Raw genomic sequence first — 21258 nt, forward strand, 5'->3', positions numbered from 1 at the left:
AACACTACCTCCTCCAGGAAGCCCTCCATGATACCATATCTGTCTAGAGCAGACTCTCTTCACTTACTCTATTTCACTGCCTCATGCCCTTTACTTCTTGCACTTAACACATTATACAATTATCTTGTTGAAAATGTATACTACAACCTGGCTGGCATAGCTCAGTGGATTGAGCACGGGCTGCAAACCAGTGTCGCAGGTTCAATTCCCAGTCAGGACACATGCCTGGGTTGCAGGCCATGACCCCCAGCAATCGCACATTAATGTTTCTCTCTCTCTTTTTCTCCCTCCCTCCCCTCCCTAAAAATAAATAAATAAAATCTTTACAAAAAAAAAGAAAATGTATACTACAAAAAAGTAGAAAATTCATTTTCTTTCTCACCTTGGTATTCCAATCCCCAGCACAGTTTCTGATATATTTTATGTGTAATAAATACTTTTGAGTATTTATCAACATTTACCAATAGCTTTAGAAAAGTACTAAAAAGTTAATTTGGTCACGAACTATTAGAAATTGAGGTGTGAACAGCTACCAGTAAGCCACTATTAACTTCTGAGGAGCAGGAGAATGAAGATGTGTAAGGAAGTGTTTCACTGTTTAGTCAGATAGGCAAAAAGGTGAGAGACTGTGAGGATGCAAATTTGGTAAAATAATTAAATTCCAGTGAGGGAGATAGTCTTTGATAATTAAGAATTTTCTAGCAAAAATCTTCATATTCCTCAAATTCTAAATGTCGTTTTACTCCTTCCTTTGCAAAATCATATATTCCTACTTATTAAGATAATGACACCATTCCATTTTTAGGAGCCATTTGATGACATTGTTGTTTCTTCGATAGTACAGTCACAGCCCTTGTTTCTCTATAGTCACAGTCAGAGCAGCTCAGTCTTCTCGTCACCAGGCGCATGTGCCTCAGCTCGTAACTGAGTTGCCTTTGCCCACAGAACTCAATCTTCATATTAAATATGGCTCTGTAGAAATATCACTGTCAAAGGAAAACATTTATTTGGGGTAGTTTGCCTTAATAATTCTCCAAACTGGACATTAATCTCATATAATATATTTTGAAAATTATCTTTAATCACATTTAAAGACTGGTGCTTTAAAGGTTAGCTAGCTTTATCATGATTCTGTAACTCTTAGCTGACTATTAGAAATCCTATTCTAGTTTTGAAACTATAAGCGTAAAGAGTACAGGAGAATAATAATTAATATACTTCTGGAAGAAAGTATTTATATGCCATGGTTGAAACTCAATAACACTGTAGTAATTATAAATATAAGGAAAGCAATGATATACCTGGATACCTGCCACATGCTTGAAAATAATTTCGGTTGACAGTCAATTCCAGAACCTTTACATTAATAAATTACATGGGTGTTGAGCTTGGATATTTTATATTGGATTGAAAAATCAGATTGCTTTTCAGTTTGTCACAGTTATAATGGTAGCTGAATATTACTCAGGCATTACTCAGATCGGTGTGTAACAGAAAAGGATCTCTTCACCTGAAGACAATGAATGGCCCAACACTTGGGTGAAGATCTTTGGGAGCAGAAATAAAATCTTAGATTGAAAACTGTAACCCACAGGTGGCAAACACCAGGCCCGCGGGCTGAATCCGCCCTCCACATTGTTTTATCGGGTCAGCACCTTGTTTCTACCCAGCGGTGGCGCTGAGCTCCTTGCCGCTAGTTAAGGAGTAGTTACATTTATACAGTCCCAAAATTACATTCGACCTTTTGAAGGCAACCTCGATACTGATGTGGCCCCGGTGAAATGAGTTTGACACCCCTGCTGTAACCCATCTGCAGCAATTCATCTTCCTGAAGACTGAGGATTTTTAAACCAATCAGGCTAGAATGGGAAGCAGAAAGGCTACATATTCCCATTGAAAGTTATAAAACTAACTCTGAGAGAGAAAACCATGACAATGGACAAATCTGAGCTCATGTGACTCCATGTGTGTTTGTGTATGTTTTTTTAATTTGGTAGATATTTTGCTAGATGATGCTGGTGATGCAAACGGACATAAAGATGGACGCAGTGTGAAAATTAGAGTCTCCATCAGCAAGGGCTATGGTCGAGCAAAGGTATTTCTTTACTCTTAAGTTCTTTATTACTAAAGGCTATGTATGACCATGAATCAAATGTATTTTATATTTGAATATTTGTCCTGGTAAATGTATTATCAGCAGTGTTTCTTGGCTTTACTTTAAAATGTTATAGAAGAATAAAAGTTAGGGGCTAGACGAAATGGCATCGTCAGTAGGTGGAACTGTCTCAGTGGGTCGCGTTCACTCACTGAATACAGTGTTGATTGTCAGCCACCCTCACTTTCAGAACTGAAGAAAAACACATTGCCTTCTTGGACAAAACATCTTGTCTGAAATATTCTTCAGGTTTTACTTGTAGAATACAGGTGATGTTCATGATGTTCAGTAGTATGTTTATGCAGCTGTCGATTTGGTCTTTGCACAAAGAAGAGACTATAAACTACATAAATAAATATTCTAGACACTGGAAAGACATCATACTGAACTCGGTATGATAAATTCTGCCGATGCATTTGTGTGCATCATTTTTAAACAGTGTCTTAGCTGAATAGCCAAGTATTTTGATTTTTCTGGAATCAAATGTCGCCTTCAAATCAACAATGTCATGCTGATTCTAGCCCTCTCTTAAAACTAAAAATAGCGCTTCCAGCTGAATTTGTCATTGAGTGGCCAAGAATACAAATTTATAAGAATCTAAATTCTTTCAATTAGGAAAACAAAAGATACTTCAGAACTTTAAAATAATTGAAATATTTAAGTTTGAAAAAAGTGGGATGACACTTACGAAGTTTACACTGCGCAAGTTTTCCAAGAATTCCCATGCCATAACCTCTCTGCTGTAGCTGCAGATTTGTCCCTGACTTCCTGAAGTGGGTCTTCATGGGAGCCTATTGTTGCAATGAAGCTTAAACTGTCTCTGACTTAAAAGCAGCTGCTTATAAAGCATTGTGTGGGTTTCCATTTTGACTGGGTTACAGTAACACTAGAAAACAAGTTGTCTTTCTTTTTTTGTTTTTCAAAATAATTTTGAAAGAATTACTCTAAAAGACAGAGTCTTTGAACATTGAAAATAGTTGTCTTGGTCTCCTTGGGCCGCCGTAACAAAATATCACAGATTTGGTGGCATCAACAACAGAAATGTATTCCCTCACAGTGCTGCAGTCCAAAACCAAGGTGCCAGCTGCTCTGGTTGCCGGTGCAGGCTCTCTCCTCCAGTTGCCGGCCTCCCTCTTCCCACCACATCCTCACACGGCCTTTCCTCAATGTGTGTGCCCAAGGAGAGAGCCCTCTCTTCCCCTACCCCTGAGCCCGCCAATCCCATCATCAAAGGCCCACTTCAATGCCCTCATCTAACTCCTAAAGTTTCTCTTTCTGAATACCATCACATTGGGGGTTGAGGCTTGAACATGAATTGTTTTGGGGGGGACACCAACATTTACTCTATAACAACAGTAAAAAAAAAAGCAATAGATTTACTGTGAATTTCTCCACTTTTTAATGGTAAACATATTGGCTTCTTAACAGGTTATATCTAAATAATGGTGATAATCCCAGAAAAAAAGATAAATTTGGGACCATTATTTGTATTGGAAAGGGATCCTTTGCTTGCTAAAATGAGTCCTGGACGTGCCCTGGCAAGTCCTTTTAAATTGGGAATCTTATGGTGAACTCACGATGGGTCCTGTTTTGTAAGAATGTGAATGCCATACTACCATGGATGACTTATTTTTAAAGCTGGATTAGATTTTAGAGATAATCTAAGTTAACGAATGAAAAAAGACTTAACAGAGATAAAGATCACAGAAATAGTAAGATGAAGTTCTAGGACTCATATGATATAGTTCTATTCCATCTCTATCACCATTTCCTTCCTACCAAGCTGCTTCTCTTCAGGAATGCACCCACTGCATTAAAACGGAAGACTATTCTCTCCTGGCCCTTACCCTTCTACTGAACAGGTCATGAATCAGTTTTCCTTGACCATACCATTTCATCTAATCTCCTTCTTTCTTGTTTTGTTGCTATTGCTGTTTCTTTCTTTGGTTGGTTGGTTGGTTGGTCGGTTGGTTGGTTAGTTTGTTGGGGTGTATTTTCTTTTATATAATCCACCGTGTGTATCTGTTACTATAAAACCCATAGGCTTAATAAATATTTTAGTCTTAATCATCACTACATTAATACATTTTAGTAGAAAATGTAGTAATGAGACAAGACACACAGTTGGGTTTTTACCTTGTTGTATTTTGTTCTTATTTAGGATCAGAAGTCTCAGGCATATTTGATAGGATCCATCGGTGTTAGTGGGAAAACCAAGTGGGATGTCTTAGATGGTGTAATTAGACGTCTCTTTAAGGTAAGTTGAGCAACATATCTTGATAATTAATTTTCAAATGTGTTTCATTTTGCATACTTCTCTTAGCTTTAATAGCATAGACACAGTTGCTTTTACTCTCCTTCATTTCAAATATCAAGGAAAGCTTTCTGCCTTTCTGCTGTTCAATAGTAATAGTTCTAATATTACCCATTTCTAAAATTCTTGACAGCTCCTTCATATTCCCAAGAATTTTGTATTTTTTGTAGACGAGCCAAGCCTGGTTTTGACATTCCTTTTCTGTGTGTACCATTTAGGAGTATGTGTTCCGCATTGACACGTCCTCCAGCCTCGGTCTGAGCTCCGACTGCATCGCTAGCTACTGCGTCGGGGATGCGGTTAGATCCCACAGCCTAGAAGTGCCTGAGCTGCTGCCTTGTGGCTACCTTGTTGGAGACAATAACATCATCACTGTGAATCTGAAAGGTAAAAATAAAACTGAAAAGAAAAGCACACTGCGTTTTTTAACCAATAGTTCCGTTTTGGCAGTTTTCATATTGTCATATTTGAAAATGATGACAACTACTTTGATAGTTTTGGTATGAAATAAGCCATATTTATATGTTAAACATAGAAGTCCTACTTAAAACACTAAAATCCAAATAAATGAAATTCTTTGGATTTGCAGATATGAAACTTGGAATGTAATTTTGAAAATTCTCCAGGACTTACAAAAAAGGAATGTGATTTAGGGAATTTCAAGTTTCTAGGTTTCTTCCATTACCATCTTTCATGTAGGGAGGATCTAAAAAAGTTATTGTGTATTCTAAAGTAATATATTCATCACTGTAGCTTTGATTTTAAAATATGTATACCCAATAAATATCCACTGGGATAGAGAATGGAAATTCAGAATCAAGAGGGAGAAATTCTGTTTTCTTTGTTTTGGATGATATGATTAATTATAGGCAAGTAGAAGATCTAAATTATACTTGTCTCATTAATTCCTTGTTCATACATGTTATAAAATCAGAACCCATTTGTATAAACTATGAATTAATAGAGGAATGTGTCAATATTTGATTTTATGATTGAGGTAATTGAATAGGTAAAAGGAGACGCTGTTTCCTTCTTAATTCGTTGCCAAATACCACAATTTGTGTTCTTCAGAAGCTCAGGTGGGTCATACAGCCAGGACGTGTAGTGAGAGCTAAATGGAAATATGGAGAAGAAACCAGAGGAAAAGGGGAAGAATACACACACACACGTATTTTATGTTAATTTTTTACATTTATTCCTTTCTAACTTTGTTGTTGACACTGTTGCAGATATACTCATTTTCCCCCTGTGCCCACCCCCACCCAAACCCCACCCCCCTCCCTCAGGCCACGCCACGCTGTTGTCTGTGTCCCTGGGTCACACACCTGTGTGTTCTTTGGCTCATCCCTTCACGTCTTTCCTGTCCCCCAGCGCCCTCCCCTCTGACAGCTGCCAGTCTGTTTCATCTACTCATGCTTCTGTTTCTGTTTTGTTCGTCAGTTAATTTTGTTCATTAGATTTCACATGTGACTAAGATCATATGGGTAACAAAACTACCATCTTCAAAGGGAATAAGATTTTATAATAACGCTTCCATTTCTCTTTGCAAACTTACGAGGGAAACATGAAGCAGACAGGGGAAGGAAGCCTGAACAAAAGGAAATGGCTTGTTTTCCTTTGGATGTTTACTGGGTCTTATTACTAAGGTCTTAAAATGGCAATAAATTCAGTAAAAAGGAAAAAAGCATATGTCTGTAGGATAGAATTATCAAAGACAGTATTTTGCAAGAACTGCACTCCTAGGAATAACAAAGCTTTTTTGTCAGTTGACACTCTATTGTAAGTTCTAGCTTGTGGAGAACAGTAAGGCATGCTGTTCCCTTTGTTTCTTTCTTCAGGGGTAGAAGAAAACAGTTTGGACAGTTTTGTTTTTGATACGCTGATTCCTAAACCAATTACCCAGAGGTACTTTAACTTGTTGATGGAGCATCACAGAATTATACTCTCGGGACCCAGTGGTACTGGAAAGACCTATTTAGCAAACAAACTCGCTGAATATGTAATAGCAAAGTCTGGAAGGAAAAAAACAGAGGATGCAATTGCCACTTTTAATGTGGACCACAAGTCAAGTAAGGTATGTCACAGATTCCTGTGAGAACTGCTGCTATTTATCGGTAGCATCTTAAGCAATTAAACATTAAGATTGTGTAAAACTTTACCATATTGTACATGGAAACATATCCATCTTTTTGACTTAAGCTGGTATCTGGTAGATGACTAAACCCTGGTTCACAAGTTTGAACAAGACTGCTATTCAATACCATTAAGTTATCACAAGCACTGGGGATATACAGAGTAAAACAACAGAGTCCTTATTTTCTGATCTCTCTTAGGAAGTATTAGAGCAGAAAGAGATCCATGCAAAGTGCTATAGATGCAAGAGGGGGGAAATAGCAATTCTTGGAGGAATAATAGCTTTATAAAAAAGTCAATACTTGATCTAAGTCTTAATAAGTAAGGAAGAATTAGCTGAGATTGGTAGTAATGGAGACTTAGGTATAGTTAGAATATTTCAGGCAGAAACTGGAAGCAGCAATTACCTACATCATATTCCTATAGGATTTCTGCTTAGGAACCTTGGGAAATTGAACAGTATTCCCTTTTAGCATCAACTAAAATCTCATGTATCGTGATAGTCAGCTTTTAAATAGGTATGAGAGGCTATAAAAACCAATAAGTACTTTCATGTATTATGAGCAAAATAAAAAATCCTAAAAAGGAAATAGTTTATGCCTAAAACTAAACTCTGCCTATAATTATTCATTACATTCTCAATTAATTCAAACTAAGTTTTTCTCAGGGAACTGCACTCAATGTGAGCATGATTGTGGGTCGTGTTATTTTTCCAAGAGAACCTGGTGAGGTGATCTAAACCGACCCAATCTCTCAGAAACCTCAGGCCTGCAAATTTTCAGAAATAAACATGATCCCCAAAGCATCCAAAACCCATGGATTTGTGAAATAAACCATACATGTAGCTTAGTGAACAAAACATTCTTAATTGTATGGTCAACTATGTGCTAAAAAACTGGACAACCTAGAAGACATGGAAACATTCTTAGAAACATACAACTCACCAAGAATGAATCAGGAAGATTTATAAAATCTGTGTAGATCAACTACTTGTAAGAAGATTAAATTAGTAATCAAAAATCTCCAAATGAAGAAAAGCCTAGAACCAAATTTCTTTACTGGTAAGTTATATAAAACACTTCAAGATGCATTAGCAACGATCCTTCTCAGACTCTTTTAAAAGTCAAAAAGGAGGGAGGAACACTTCCAAACTCATTTTATGAGCCCAATATTATCCTGACACTAAAACCAGAAACTGGCACTACTAGAGAAGAAAACAAACTGAATTCAGCAGCACATTAACCGGATCCTTTACAGGAGTTAAGTAGAGTTTATTTATCCCTGGGATGCAAGAACAGTTCAACGTGTGAAAATCAATCATGTGGGACAACATACAGAATGAAACAAAAAAAAAACATATGATCATTTTAATAGAAGCAGAAAAGGCATTGACAAAATTCAACATGATGAAACTTTTAATGTGCCAGGCATCTAAGGAACATACCTCAACAAAATGAAGGCCACAGCTAACATCATACCCAATGGTGGTGAAAGGTGGGTTTTTCCTCTAAAAGCAGAAACAAGACAAGGGTGTCCACCCACACCATGGCGATTCAACACAGTACTGGATGTGGTAGCTAGAGAAATCAGGCAAGAAAAAGAGATAAAATATATCAGTATTGAAAAGGAAAAAGTAAACAGAGAGAATCCTAAAAACTCCACCAAAAAACTGTCTAAATCAATGAATGTAGTAAATTTGCAGGATACAAAACTAACACACAAAAAACTGTAGCACTGCTGTATACAAACAATGAATTTTTCTAAAAAAGAAATAAAAACATCAATCCCATTTCTAACAGCATCAAAAACAATAAAATATTCTATGCTGTATACCTGAAATCAATACAAAGCAATATTTAAAGTAAACTAATTGAAAAAATTTTTAAAGAAATTAAAAAGAATATTGCCATTTGAAGAACAGAGATACAAAGGAAGAATGCCACATGAAGACAGGGGCCATGTGAAGACTGGAGTTACCCAGCAGCATGCCAAGGAATGCCGAAGATTCCTGGCAAAACACTAGGAAGTTTTTTTCAGAAGCTAGAAAGAAGCCAAGAAAGACTTTCACAGGTTTCAGAGGGAGCAAAGTCCTGCCAATACTCTGATCTTGGACTTCTAGCTTCCAGAACTATGAACCAATAAATTTCTGTTGTTTTAGGCCAAAACAAACAAACAAACAAACAGACAAAATACCTAGTGATAAATTCAAATAAGAAGGTGATAGATTTCTATTCTGAAAACTACAAGACAAGGAAATCAAAGAAGATACAAATAAGTGTTCATGGACTAGAAGAATTAATATTGTCAAAATGTCAATTTTGGTAATCCCTATCAATGGACAAATGTAATTGAACAACAATAAAATAATTTTAAAAAAGATTCCAATGGCATTTTTTTACAGAAATAGAAAAATAACATGTGTAAGAGAGCAGCATGAGTAACAAGTGCAGTGCGCGTGCTGCCCGTGGTTGTTGATGGCAGCCCTTGCCTCCCAGTGAAGTTTTTTGAATACATGCAGACCCATCCAGACACTCCACCCCCCTGCACACAGCCCTTTGTTCAATTGTCTTATATGCATTTTTCAAGAAAAACAATGATGGCATAAGCATAATGGGATCTCTTAAACTTACATAAATATACTACATGTATTCCAAATATTTCCTTGGAACTCAGCACTATTCAAATTGTGGTTGAACAGCCCAAACTCATTACAACTAAGAAAGACATGAAACCTGAGGCAAAATATTTGACTCCTCTTTTCTTTTTGTTGTTGCTCGAGTACAGTTGTCTCCATTTTCCCCCCACCACCCCTCCCCACCAGTCCCCACCTCCCTCCCTCAGTCCTACACCCTTTGGCTTTCTCCATGTGTCCTTCATACATGTTCCTTGACTTTAAGTTGTAGGAAGAGCACAATTGTTTTTTTGGCTTCAACCAACATTGTTTAATGCCAACTGTGAATTCTGGGTCTCCTCAGATCTTTATTTAAAAGCCTTTTAACAGATTTTTTTTTTCTTTTCAGCCACAGTGATAAAAGAATTGATATTTCTTAGTTCTCAGTGTGACTTTTGGTATTCCCTGAATGTTGATGTGATAGAACTCTTTAAAAATTACTTTCTTTATGAGAAAACAAAAACAAGTGGTTAGAAAATAGAAAAATACATTTATTATAGGAAACCAAGGCATTTTGATAAAGTTGGGTATCACTTAAAATCAAGTTTTAAATCAGATTGATTTGAGCTTCATTAAGATGTAGTTTTATTATACTAAAAACAATAGATTAATTTATATTAATTATAAAATTTGCCTTATACCCAAATCTACTTTTTTATGTAAATTCTTTTAATTTCAGTTTAAAAAATGTTTAGTGCTTGGAGCTGTTCTTATCACTATTATATGTGTCTTGTAATACTTTTTGATCGAATATTTACAGCACTTTTTACTATTTCATTATAGAATAGTTTATGTCATTATTTTGTCAGTTTAATTTTTGTATTATTTCAAAATAATGAAAAAGAAAGCATTGCCAAGAGTGTTTGAATATAACTAATCATGCTGGGAAGAGGTAATAGGAAAAAAAAAGCATGGACAAATCATGTGGCATTCAGCACCAAGGAAGCTCAAAATACAGCTGACAAATCTTTATTCTTCCTTTGTGTTTGTAAGACATGAAGGAGCTGTCAGTAAGGCTGGACATAGAATTGTTGCCAGAGAATTTGGACAGTTCTTGCCAAATTGTGAGAGAATCTATACTGGTGTTTTATTTTTTGTTTTGATTTGTTTTTGTGGGAGTGGTGATTGTGGTCAGTAAGAATAGTAACAAAGGAATAGAGATGACAAAGTGACATTGTGTGAGAGATAGCTGCTAACAGGATAGATTTATTGAGTAAAGTATAAATAAGGCATAAAATAATAAATCCTTCCCTTGAAAAATGGAGCTTTGTGACTGATGTGTGTTTCATACTATGCCATAGCTAGCACGGCAGAGACGAAGCCAGAAAGCACTTACTGACTCAAAAACACCGAACGGTAAACCATCAAAAGAAAAAATCTTTTCATGCTTTTGGTACGTCTGCATTTTACATTCTGTCCCTCTTCCCACTCTTCAAGCCCGCCTTCAAGCTGCCAGCTGGAATATTTTGATTGAGAGCCGTACACAAAAACAATTATACTTGGTGACATTTGATATAGCGGGCCCAGAAGACTGGAGATGGATTTAGTAAAGAACGTGTGGCTGTCTGAAGCCACTTGGAAAGTTAGGTGGGGAAAGATCAGAAAACTGGCCTTGGCAGATTCATTTTCACTTTGCTGAGACCAAAACCAGAGAAAGCAGTGATCAAGTTTTTATATAACTGCTGATTTCTGGGTATATTTTCAAAGTATGGGATTGATCTCATTATCAATGTCCATCTGGTAGATGTACCTTTTTCATATTGTCTGCTTTGCTCTTGGACATGAGACATTTAATAAGGCATCTAAGACTTCAATCTAAGATTTTGCCCCAATTAAGCTAGGGTGGAAATCATGAAATGATTTCCAAAAGTCTGAAAAACTCTTAAGTTATATGACAAAATTATTTGTGTAGGCTGATTTCTACTAGCAGCTGATCCATAGCTTTTATTAGACTCCTAGGGGTATCTACTAATCTACTACCCTTGTCAAAATGAGAGAGAACTGTAATAAAAACAAATGGCCCCACTTTTATCAAAATCACCCGGTGATTTCTTAATTACCTAATTCAATGCTCTTTGCTACTGCTGCTGCTTCTCCTTCTTCTTCCCCCCTTCCCCGCCTCATCTGTTTAGATATAGCAAATTGCTATAGTTCACCTCTCCTTTCTAGAAATTCCTCTGATTGTCATTTTTTTCTTTGTTTCCTTCCTACTGTACAGAAGACTCCTTCTTACTCTCTTTCACTGACTGCTCTTCCTTCACCTACCAGTAAAAATATTCCCACACATCGAGCCCTGGCTGGCATAGCTCAGTGGATCGAGCGCGGGCTATGAACCAAAGTGTCGCAGGTTCAATTCCCAGTTAGGGCACATCCCTGGGTTGCAGGCCATGGCCCCCAGCAACCGCACATTGATGTTTCTCTCTCTATCTTTCTCCCTCCCTTCCCTCTCTAAAAATAAATAAATAAAATCTTTAATATTAAAAAATATTCCCATACATCCTGCTCTCTTCCACATCTGCCCTCACCTGGATGACTCCCTTGGTTTCAACATGTGTTGGCTCCACTTTGAGCCATCCTCACTCTCCCAAATAGCAGGCCTTCCTATTAGCTTACAAATATGTTTATATTAGCATACATGCACTATACATATTTAGAAATGCCAATCTCAACTCTGAAAAAATATCATAAATTCACCTTCCCTCCCTCCATCTTCACTGGGACCACCCTTCCACCCAAATTAACATTCTATCACAGGGATTACTACAACTGCTTGTCCCACAACTTATGTTTCATTTCCCTTCTCTCTAGTCTTCATCCTTTCACCTCATGAAAAATAGAGTATCTTTTCATAATTAAAATCTAACCATATTAAAATTCTGCATTTTCCCTATTGCTTTCTGCACTAGATCAAATATCTTCCCACACTTCTATCTGTATTGAGTCCCATAGTGGGTTTTGGCTTCAACAAATTCAGTGTTCTTTTGACTTTGAAATTATGATTTTGACCACATTACTCAGATTCCCATTACATTCAATGCCTTGTCCTTGCCAATAGGAGAATTCCAGTAACCTTAGTAACCATAGTTGCCCACTTTTCTGTCCAGTTTATTAACCACTATTCACATGCACAATATTTATACAACTAGTTCTTTCCTATATGGGTATCATTTTTTGTATGTTTCTGCTTTTGATTGTTCTTCTCTATTTGGAAAGCTTGTCCATTTTTAAGCCTCAAAACATTACCCAATTTAAAAGTGAAATGTTCATAGAAAGTAATTCTGCCACCAGGAAGTCTCTCCCAGCAGCTGCATGTAATCCTTACATGCTCTGAACAAACTCTTTGGTTTACACTTTTTAAAAAATATTGTATTGATTATGCTCTATCAGTTGTCCCATTTTCCCCCTTCACTACCCTCCACCCTGCATACCCCCTCCAACCCACATTCCCCCCCACCCTTTAGTTCATGTCCATGTGTCATACTTGTAAGTTCTTTGGCTTCTACTTTTCCCATACTATTCTTGCCCTCCCCTGTTTATTTTCTACCTACCATCTATGCTACTTATTCTCTGTACCTTTTCCCCCTCTCTCCTCCTCCCACTCCCCTGTTGCTAACCTTCCATGATCTCCATTTCTGTGGTTCTGTTCCTGTTCTAGTTGTTTGCTTAGTTTGCTTTTGTTTTTGTTTTAGGTGTGGTTGTTAATTGTGAGTTTTCTGTCATTTTACTGTACACGTTTTTTATCTTCTTTTTCTTAGAGAAGTCCCTTTAACATTTCTTGTAATAAGGACTTGCTAGTGATTAACTCCTTTAACCTGACCTTATCTGAGAAGCACTTTATCTGCCCTTCCATTCTAAATGAAAGCTTTGCTGGATAGAGCAATCTTGGATGTAAGTCCTTGCCTTTCATGACTTGGAATACTCCTTTCCAGCCCCTTCTTGCCTGTAAGTTCTCTTTAGAGAAATCAGCTGACAGTCTTATGGGCACTCCTTTGTAGGTAATTCTCTCCTTTTGTCTTGCTGCTTGTAAGATTCTCTCCTCATCTTTAATCTTGGGTAATGTAATTATGATGTGCCTCTGTGTGTTCTTCCTTGGGTCCAACTTCTTTGGGACTCTCTGAGCTTCCTGGGCTTCCTGAAAGTCTATTTCCTTTGCCAGAATGGGGAAGTTCTCCTTTATTATTGGTTCAAATAACTTTTCCACTTCTTGCTCTTCCTCTTCTCCTTCCAGTACCCTATAATTCGGTGTTGGAACGTTTCAAGATGTCCTGGAGGTTCCTAAGTCTCTCCTCATTTTTTTGAATTCTTGTTTCTTCATTCTTTTCTATTTTGTTGTTTCTTTTTTCCTTCTGATCCACTCCATTGATGTGAGTCCCAGTTTCCTTCCCATCACTATTGGTTCCCTGTACATTTTCCTTTATTTTACTTAGTGTAGCCTTCATTTTTTCATCTCATTTGTGACCAAAATCAACCAATTCTGTGAGCATTCTGATTACCAGTGTTTTGAACTGTGCATCTGATAGGCTGGCAATCTCGTCGCTTAGTTGTATTTTTTATGGAGCTTTTATCTGTTCTTTTGTTTAAGCCATTTTTTTTGTCTTGAGGCACCTGTTACATAGTGAGGGGGAGAGCCTTAGGTGTTCACCAGGGCAGGGCAACCCAGTCGCTGGGTTGTGACTCTGTATGTGGGGGAGGGGTCTGAGAGGAAACGGCAGTGCTTGCTCCGCTCTCTGCTGGATATCAGTCACTTCCCCTGCTTCCCCCAAGCAAACTGGGCCCTTCTGGAGCAGATTCCCAGGTGTGTGGTTTGTGTACCTTCTAGAACCTTGTGGGTCTCTTCAACGAACTCTCCTGTGAGTCTGGGAGTCTCTCCCAGCAACCCCCACAGGTGTTTTCAATAGGTGTTTTGAGGGCTTTATTTCCTTGTGCTGGGACCCTGGGTTGCTTGGTTTGTCTGGTTCCCCAGTTTCACCTGGTTTATCTGTGTGCAAAATCGGGACTGCCTGGTGTGCCAGCTGCCTTACGCACCACTACCCGCTCCACAATCCACTGCCTGTCTGGGTCCAGCAGCCGCTGCCTTGCACGTCCAGGGTCCGCCAGCCACTGCTTTGCCATAAGCCCACTCTGCCCAGGCTGCCCGACTCCTCCCCTCCTACCAGTCTGTATGAATGTATCTTCTTTAACTCCTTGGTTGTTGAACTTCCATACAGTTCAATTTTCTGTCAGTACTGATTGTTATTTGTTTTTAAATTATTCTTGTCCTTCTTTTGGTTGTGTAAGGAGGCACAGTGTGTCTAACTATGCCTCCATCTTGGCCAGAAGTCCTGGTTTACACTTTTCTAAAGCTATGTATTACTTTTTACTGTGAATTATAGTTATATACATATACACAAGCCTACCCTACTTTTCTGGGCGATATGCTCCTTGAGTGCTTTTCCATTTATAATTAATCATCATATCCTTTACATGTATGTTTCCTTTAATAAATAAATTGTTTTTCATTATTTAAAAAAATCAGTAGTTTACAGTTGCTTCTAAAGTCCTCTGACTGAATTCAAAGTCATTTCTATTTTCTCTTCAGGTGGCCACCTCCACCATGCATCATTTCTGTTGCAAAAACAGAACAGTTATTTCCCCACACACATCATGTACATTTGCCTGCCAGCTTTCACTCTTTAATCTTTAAACTTTGATAGTTTTCCCCACTTTACCCTGTTGTTCTCTGAATTGCAAGCCTGGGTTAGATGCCCCTATTAAGTTTCCCTACAGTGTTTTGTGCATTTCACTTATCACACTGCATCATGATTTACTTGTTGACCTGCCTTGCTGTTTATCAACTCTAAGTTCGTGGAATACAGAAACATTCTCTGAATCCTTGGTGCCAGAGTACTTGATACAGAGCAAGTACTTGCTAAATGTGTGTTGAAGGGATAAGCAACTTCATACTTATCATTTGGAATTCCACTTATTATTCAAGATCTATCTAAAATTCTACCTCTCTGTGAAGTGCATCAGGACCACTCGGAGTTAATCCTTCTCCCTCCTACGAGCACTTCTCTTCTTTAACCTCTCATGGAATGTTTCATACTGCATTTGTAAGTTCACTAGTTAACTTGTGCCTACCACCCTCCCAAACTCTGGCATTAGCTCCTCCAGAAAGCTTTCCTTGACACCCACCAACTAGGCAAAATCTCCTTTCCTGACCTCTTATAGCTCCTAATACACTGACATCAAATGATTTATCGTATTTAAATTCCCTAATGTGACAACTTTTAAAGCCTATGCAAGAAGACAGTCCAATTACTTTTTTTAACTCCTATATCCAGCACAGTACTTGACTCAGTTCATAATAAATGTTAAACTTACATGAACTTATTTGCACAATGTGTCATTATTTCTGTACACCCTCAGGTTTGAACATAGTGGATAAACAATGAATATTTTATGAATAAGTGAATAACTCAATATACCTAGATCATTGATATAAATAAAATAAATGAAATTCTGCAGACTGTTCACCAGTTTATCTGTAAACATCCTTCTCTGTAATCTCTGATTTAGTCACTATTTATTCTATGTGATTGGCTCAGAGCAAGATAGTGTATTAGTTCTTTAATAAGTTTTATATTTGAACTTCAATATAGTACTAAATACCGCAAAACTCTGGTTACTGTCATTTATCCCTTTCTACTTCTAGTTTTAAAAGTGGAACTGCAGATGGAGTTGCATGTAGGTTGAGCAGTTCACATATTTACCTGGCTGCCAGAAATAGGGATTGTGGAATTGTTTTTAACCCTGAGCAAAACTTGCAAATTGAAAATGTCATTGTAAATATGCAAATGTTATGGAAATGTTCTTACTGATTAAGATATTTCTAGGAAGCGTAATTATGTTTTTGGCCTGCACATCTGCGAGAGCAATCAGTGAACGTGTTATCCTACTTACATTAAAAGCTATTAGAAAAGAATAATGCCTGTAAAAGAACCAAGAAGCTCAAGAAATGCTAAATGCTAATGTCCACTGACCCAATAAAATGTAACAAATTTTGTGTTTATTTAAAATTACAGTATTTGTGTACAGATTATAAATAAATAAATAAATAAATAAATAAATAAATAAATAAATGCCACATGTTTATCTGAGTCTCAGGGTAGCACTTTCAGATGCACCCCATTGAAATGAGTTGGAATTCAAACTTATTTGGAGTTTAAAATATACATGGGCATTTAGGGGTGCCATTCTGGATTAATGCTATACTTATAACCATAAGGTTTGCCAGCATCCATTTAGATCATTGAAATTTCAAAAACAAGGAAGAAGTCTCAATATCATTTATCATAAGAATTCACTTCTGGAACTCTTGTTGCTTTTCATTAGGGGAGAAGACAGCTGAGGAATACACCTTGGTGTTCTCGGTTGTCCGTTTGTTGTGGGTGCTCTGTACTGGCTGCATAGATAAGGTTTTATGTCAATAGGATAACCTATGAGTTGGAATCAAAGAGACTGGATGAAAGACAATGTCTGCTACTCTTGAAATATGCATTTCTTGCCAATGACATAAACGTATCATGGATGTGTTTGTGTTCTTTACTTTTGTAAAGGAATTGCAACAGTATCTAGCTAGCCTGGCTGAACAGTGCAGTGCTGATAATAATGGTGCCGAGCTTCCAGTTGTAATAATTCTCGATAATCTTCATCATGTGGGCTCTTTGAGTGATATCTTCAACGGTTTCCTCAACTGTAAATACAACAAATGGTACGCTTACAAGATATTTTGAATGATGAATGATTTCACGTAAAAAAAAAAAAACATTGTGATCAAATGTGCTTTCTTATGCCTTTATAACTTTTAAGCCTTGTAATAGATGTCATCGATTTGAGAAGCCTTCATTAATATTACACATTATTTCCAAAGAATCTGTTTGTACTTCTTAGAAAATCTAGTTGTTCATTCAGCAACTCTGTCCCAGGCATGTTTATGGAAACATGATTTACCAAATGATGTTAGCTCCAATAGATCTGCGGTTAGATCCAATAGATATGGAAGACCATTATCAATGGCAGAATGTTTGAATCAGGGAAATTAAGAACTAGAGTGAGGCTTTAAAGCTCTGGTTTCATTCTTAGTCCACATCAAAGTTTAAATTTAACCTTCCTGTAGACAGCAATATAACATATTCAGATATACCTCTCTCCATTAGTGAGTCTAATTTTTAACTATTTAAAATTTTAAAAAGCTTAAAATAGGGTATAAAAAGCTGAAAACCCACTTAAGACTCATAGTAGCATGGCATCTAAAAAAGATATTTAAGTGCAGTAATATAAACATTAGTTTTCATGGTACAAGTATTCCAATTAATCACTGCTAGAGACTTTTAAATTTTTTAATACAGATTAGCATAAAATAAACATTGAGACAAGAATACAGATTCTTTCATGCTATTAAGAACCTTTAAAATAACTATGAAATAATAAAAGATGAGAAATTAATCAATTTGATTATAAGCATGAGAATCATAAGATGTTACAGTGGAATGAGACCACTGTGGTTATGCTGTCTAATCTTTTTATTTCACAGATGAGTAAACACAGGCTCAGAGGGGGAAAATGATTCCCCTAGACTTCCAGAGCTGAAATTAGAGTGCCAAAGCCTAGTTTCTAGTTCAGTGGTATTTGTCATTTTGCAACCTAACATTACAAATTACCCTTTTAAAGCCTAATTATAAAATGGAATATCATATTTATCTAAATTGTTTTCTAAGAGAATTTAATACATAAATCTATTTTACGTTCAGTGCATCTGCATATTTCTACTCTTTTTTTTTCCCCCAGTCCATATATTATTGGAACAATGAATCAGGGAGTTTCTTCATCACCAAATCTAGAGCTGCATCACAATTTCAGGTGAGATAAATTGAATGTTTTGTTTTTTGGAGGTTTTTAGTGCATTGTCTTTTTCCGTTTGCTTTTAATTGTTGTTCATGTGTTTGTACATTGGCAAATCCCACCTGTGGTGACCTGTGGTGGGAAAATAATTCTCTCTTCTTAGGACACTTCCTCAAGCAGCCATACTGTGATCCTCAATCTGTGTCCAGAAATGTTTCTTTAAAAAAAGAAATGTTTTTCCTGCTCACTATGCCACCAGCTAAACTAGAGCACTTTTCTTCTAAGTGTGAGGCCTGCGAAGAGAGTTCCTATTTCAGGATTTGTGATTCTCCCACAGAAGAGTGCTGGGTGTGTACACACCCACTCACTTCTGACGCACATGAGCTTCTCTTTAGCTCCAAAAGAAAAGTTAGTTACATAATAGCTCTAATGCTAATAGACCTCTTCACCCTTTTGATCATTAAATTGTGGCAACCAATTGAATAGGAACTTTATATTGAAAAGAGAATTATTATGGACTTAAAATTTAATTGTGTAAAGATTTCTGATACATTGTTTTTCTTTTTGTAGGTGGGTACTGTGTGCAAACCACACAGAACCAGTAAAAAGCTTTTTAGGCAGATATCTTCGAAGGAAGCTGATAGAGGTAGAAATCGAAAGGAACATACGCAATAATGATCTAGTCAAAATTATAGATTGGATTCCTAAGGCGTGGCATCATCTCAACAGTTTTTTGGAAACACACAGTTCTTCTGATGTGACCATTGGTGAGTTCCAAAATTGCAATATGCCATTTTCCAGGAACAAGGAGTACATGGTAAAGATGGCCAGATTGGGTGGTAGAAAATAACAAGTAAAGCTTATGTTTTTCAAGCTTCCAAAGATTTGTTTTCTTTTCCTTTTTTCCTCCTTCTGAAAGCTGGCCTCCTTCTAAGCTTTGACTCTCCAATTTGCCTGACAATTACAGCTTATTAAGATCTTACTGAGCTCAAATAAGTTTAATATACACAGATAGCTAAAAATCAAATAACCATTTAAAATAAATTGTATCTGTTTAGAGTAACTTTTTATGCTGAAAACAAGTTTTAGCTAATGGTTCATATCAAATATAGTTGTGAGGGAAAATTTTAGAGATAATTTAGGTGTTCTATAGATAATTGATGCATTTTATATTTTTCATGAAGACGGACTTAAATTATTTCTCTCTAGCATAAAAGAGGGTTTTTTAATACTTCTTAAGTGGCATATGTAAAAGTTCCTTTCCCATTGCATGAACCATAGAGACACTCACTAATGACATGGTGTGGATTAGAAAAAACGTGTTTTATATTTGGCAGTTCACTTCAGCATACGTTTCAAATGGGGCAAGTTGACTAGATTATGACCTTTATGGTTTCTCCTAACTCTAATATGTAATGTTTTTTTAATTAAGATTTTAGTGTCAAAAGAAAGGAGAGTCCAAAGGACATTGGGTCCTTAGTAAAACATACCTTAATAATAATCAAGCTGGCCAAGATTAAAGTTTCTAAGAATTCTGTAAGAAATATATTCCTTCCCCACCGTATCATGTCTAAATATGTGTTTAGATTGTTAAATATAACTTTTCTCCAAAATGTTTTGTTATTTTTTTCTTCTCAGGTCCCCGACTTTTCCTGTCTTGCCCCATGGATGTAGAAGGTTCTAGAGTGTGGTTCATGGATCTCTGGAACTATTCTTTGGTCCCTTATATTTTGGAAGCAGTGAGAGAAGGTCTTCAGGTATAGAACTCAATTGTATTTACTGCTTTAAAAACATCATTAATTTAAAAGCAAAAGCATTAATTTATCTGGATATTTATGCAGAAAATTAAAGGTATGACCTATGTAAATATAATGTAAACTTTTAAAGAACAACTAGTATGCAATACCATTTCCTGTTCTCAGAATAAATAATTAGGAAGAAGAGAAAGCATGCTTATTTTAACACACATTTAAGGCCACTTTTATTGCAATGGGTGTTTGCAGACTGTTTAAGCAGCTCATTAAAAGCAGAGCACTACCTCTTATAAGACAGGAGCATTTACACAAGCTTTGATCATTTATACTCTTATCGTGTAGTTGGCAACCAGCAGTTTTTGCTCATAGGCTCCCTGTTTTCAGTATGCTGTGCCATCTGAAGCCCTTTAACATCACTTGCAAGCTTCTTTACTATTTTTGAGAGTCCTCTCAGTTCTGAGGCAGTTCTATGACACGTTGGTTTGCAGCATCTCTGCTATTCCTCTCCCAAGGCCCTGTAATTAGCCCTTCTATTTACTCTTAACTAAAAAGTCAAAACATATTACTAATAAGAAAACCTTGTTTCTTTAACCAAACGTATTACCCCTTTTCCATTAGTCACCCTACATCCTTAAATTAGAGTTGAAAGTCCTTAAATTAGAGTTGAAATTTCATGAAATTGTAGAATTATAAAGCTCCGGGTTGAAAAGTTAAGATTTGTGTCACCTAATTACCTGACTTATTATAGAAGAATCCAATCTTCAATAACTCAGCCATGGTTTAGGCAGTTTTTGCGTAGGCATAATTATTTCTGGTAATTACAACTGCTACCAGGATTGTGACGTGGCTTTTCATGTTTTGTCATCTCCAATACTGTGTTGCCTTTATTTTACTATCTAAAGAATTTGTTATCTCTTTTTTTCCCTTTTCCTGCCTTGTTATCAACACATTCCCCGCACCGAACAAACACATCACAGCAGTATTTACGCCTGTCACAATGGTTCTGACGGACGTAACAAATGCTATGAGGATGCTCTGACCACTCGATCCTAGAACATGTTACCAATTGGTTCTACTCCAGATGTAAATAACCTAATTTCATATTTTTAAGTTCATCTAACCCAGAAAGTGGTTCCAATGAAATAAAAGACTATACCAAAAGTTTTAATTGTTCAGGTACAACATATCACCTTTCAGATTTCTCTGAAAGTATTATGCTGCCTAAGATGTGAGTTAGGTCTCTCACTTTCAGTCATTTATACAAAAAAAAAAAATCTCTTTTTGAAAATTTACTTCCAATATTCTAGAAGTCATCATTTTAAAACTTAATATTTCAATGAAGTATTTG

At 36.6% G+C, this 21258-nt stretch overlaps 1 protein-coding gene across 3 annotated transcripts in view; it reads left to right on the forward strand.

Moving 5' to 3' along the window:
- Positions 1-21258, forward strand: part of NAV3 (neuron navigator 3) — a 786639-nt gene that overhangs the window by 752903 nt on the left and 12478 nt on the right. For all 3 annotated transcript variants that reach the window (XM_045844968.1, XM_045844966.1, XM_045844967.1), the window contains 8 exons: positions 1998-2095; positions 4317-4412; positions 4688-4856; positions 6308-6543; positions 16872-17026; positions 18103-18174; positions 18727-18923; positions 19795-19913. In XM_045844968.1, coding sequence (XP_045700924.1) covers positions 1998-2095; positions 4317-4412; positions 4688-4856; positions 6308-6543; positions 16872-17026; positions 18103-18174; positions 18727-18923; positions 19795-19913 — 1142 coding nt within the window. The remainder of the gene's footprint in view (positions 1-1997; positions 2096-4316; positions 4413-4687; positions 4857-6307; positions 6544-16871; positions 17027-18102; positions 18175-18726; positions 18924-19794; positions 19914-21258) is intronic.

This window comes from Phyllostomus hastatus, unplaced genomic scaffold (assembly GCF_019186645.2).
Source record: "Phyllostomus hastatus isolate PE091 unplaced genomic scaffold, TTU_PhHast_1.1 phas_contig_432, whole genome shotgun sequence".
Taxonomy (NCBI): domain Eukaryota; kingdom Metazoa; phylum Chordata; class Mammalia; order Chiroptera; family Phyllostomidae; genus Phyllostomus; species Phyllostomus hastatus.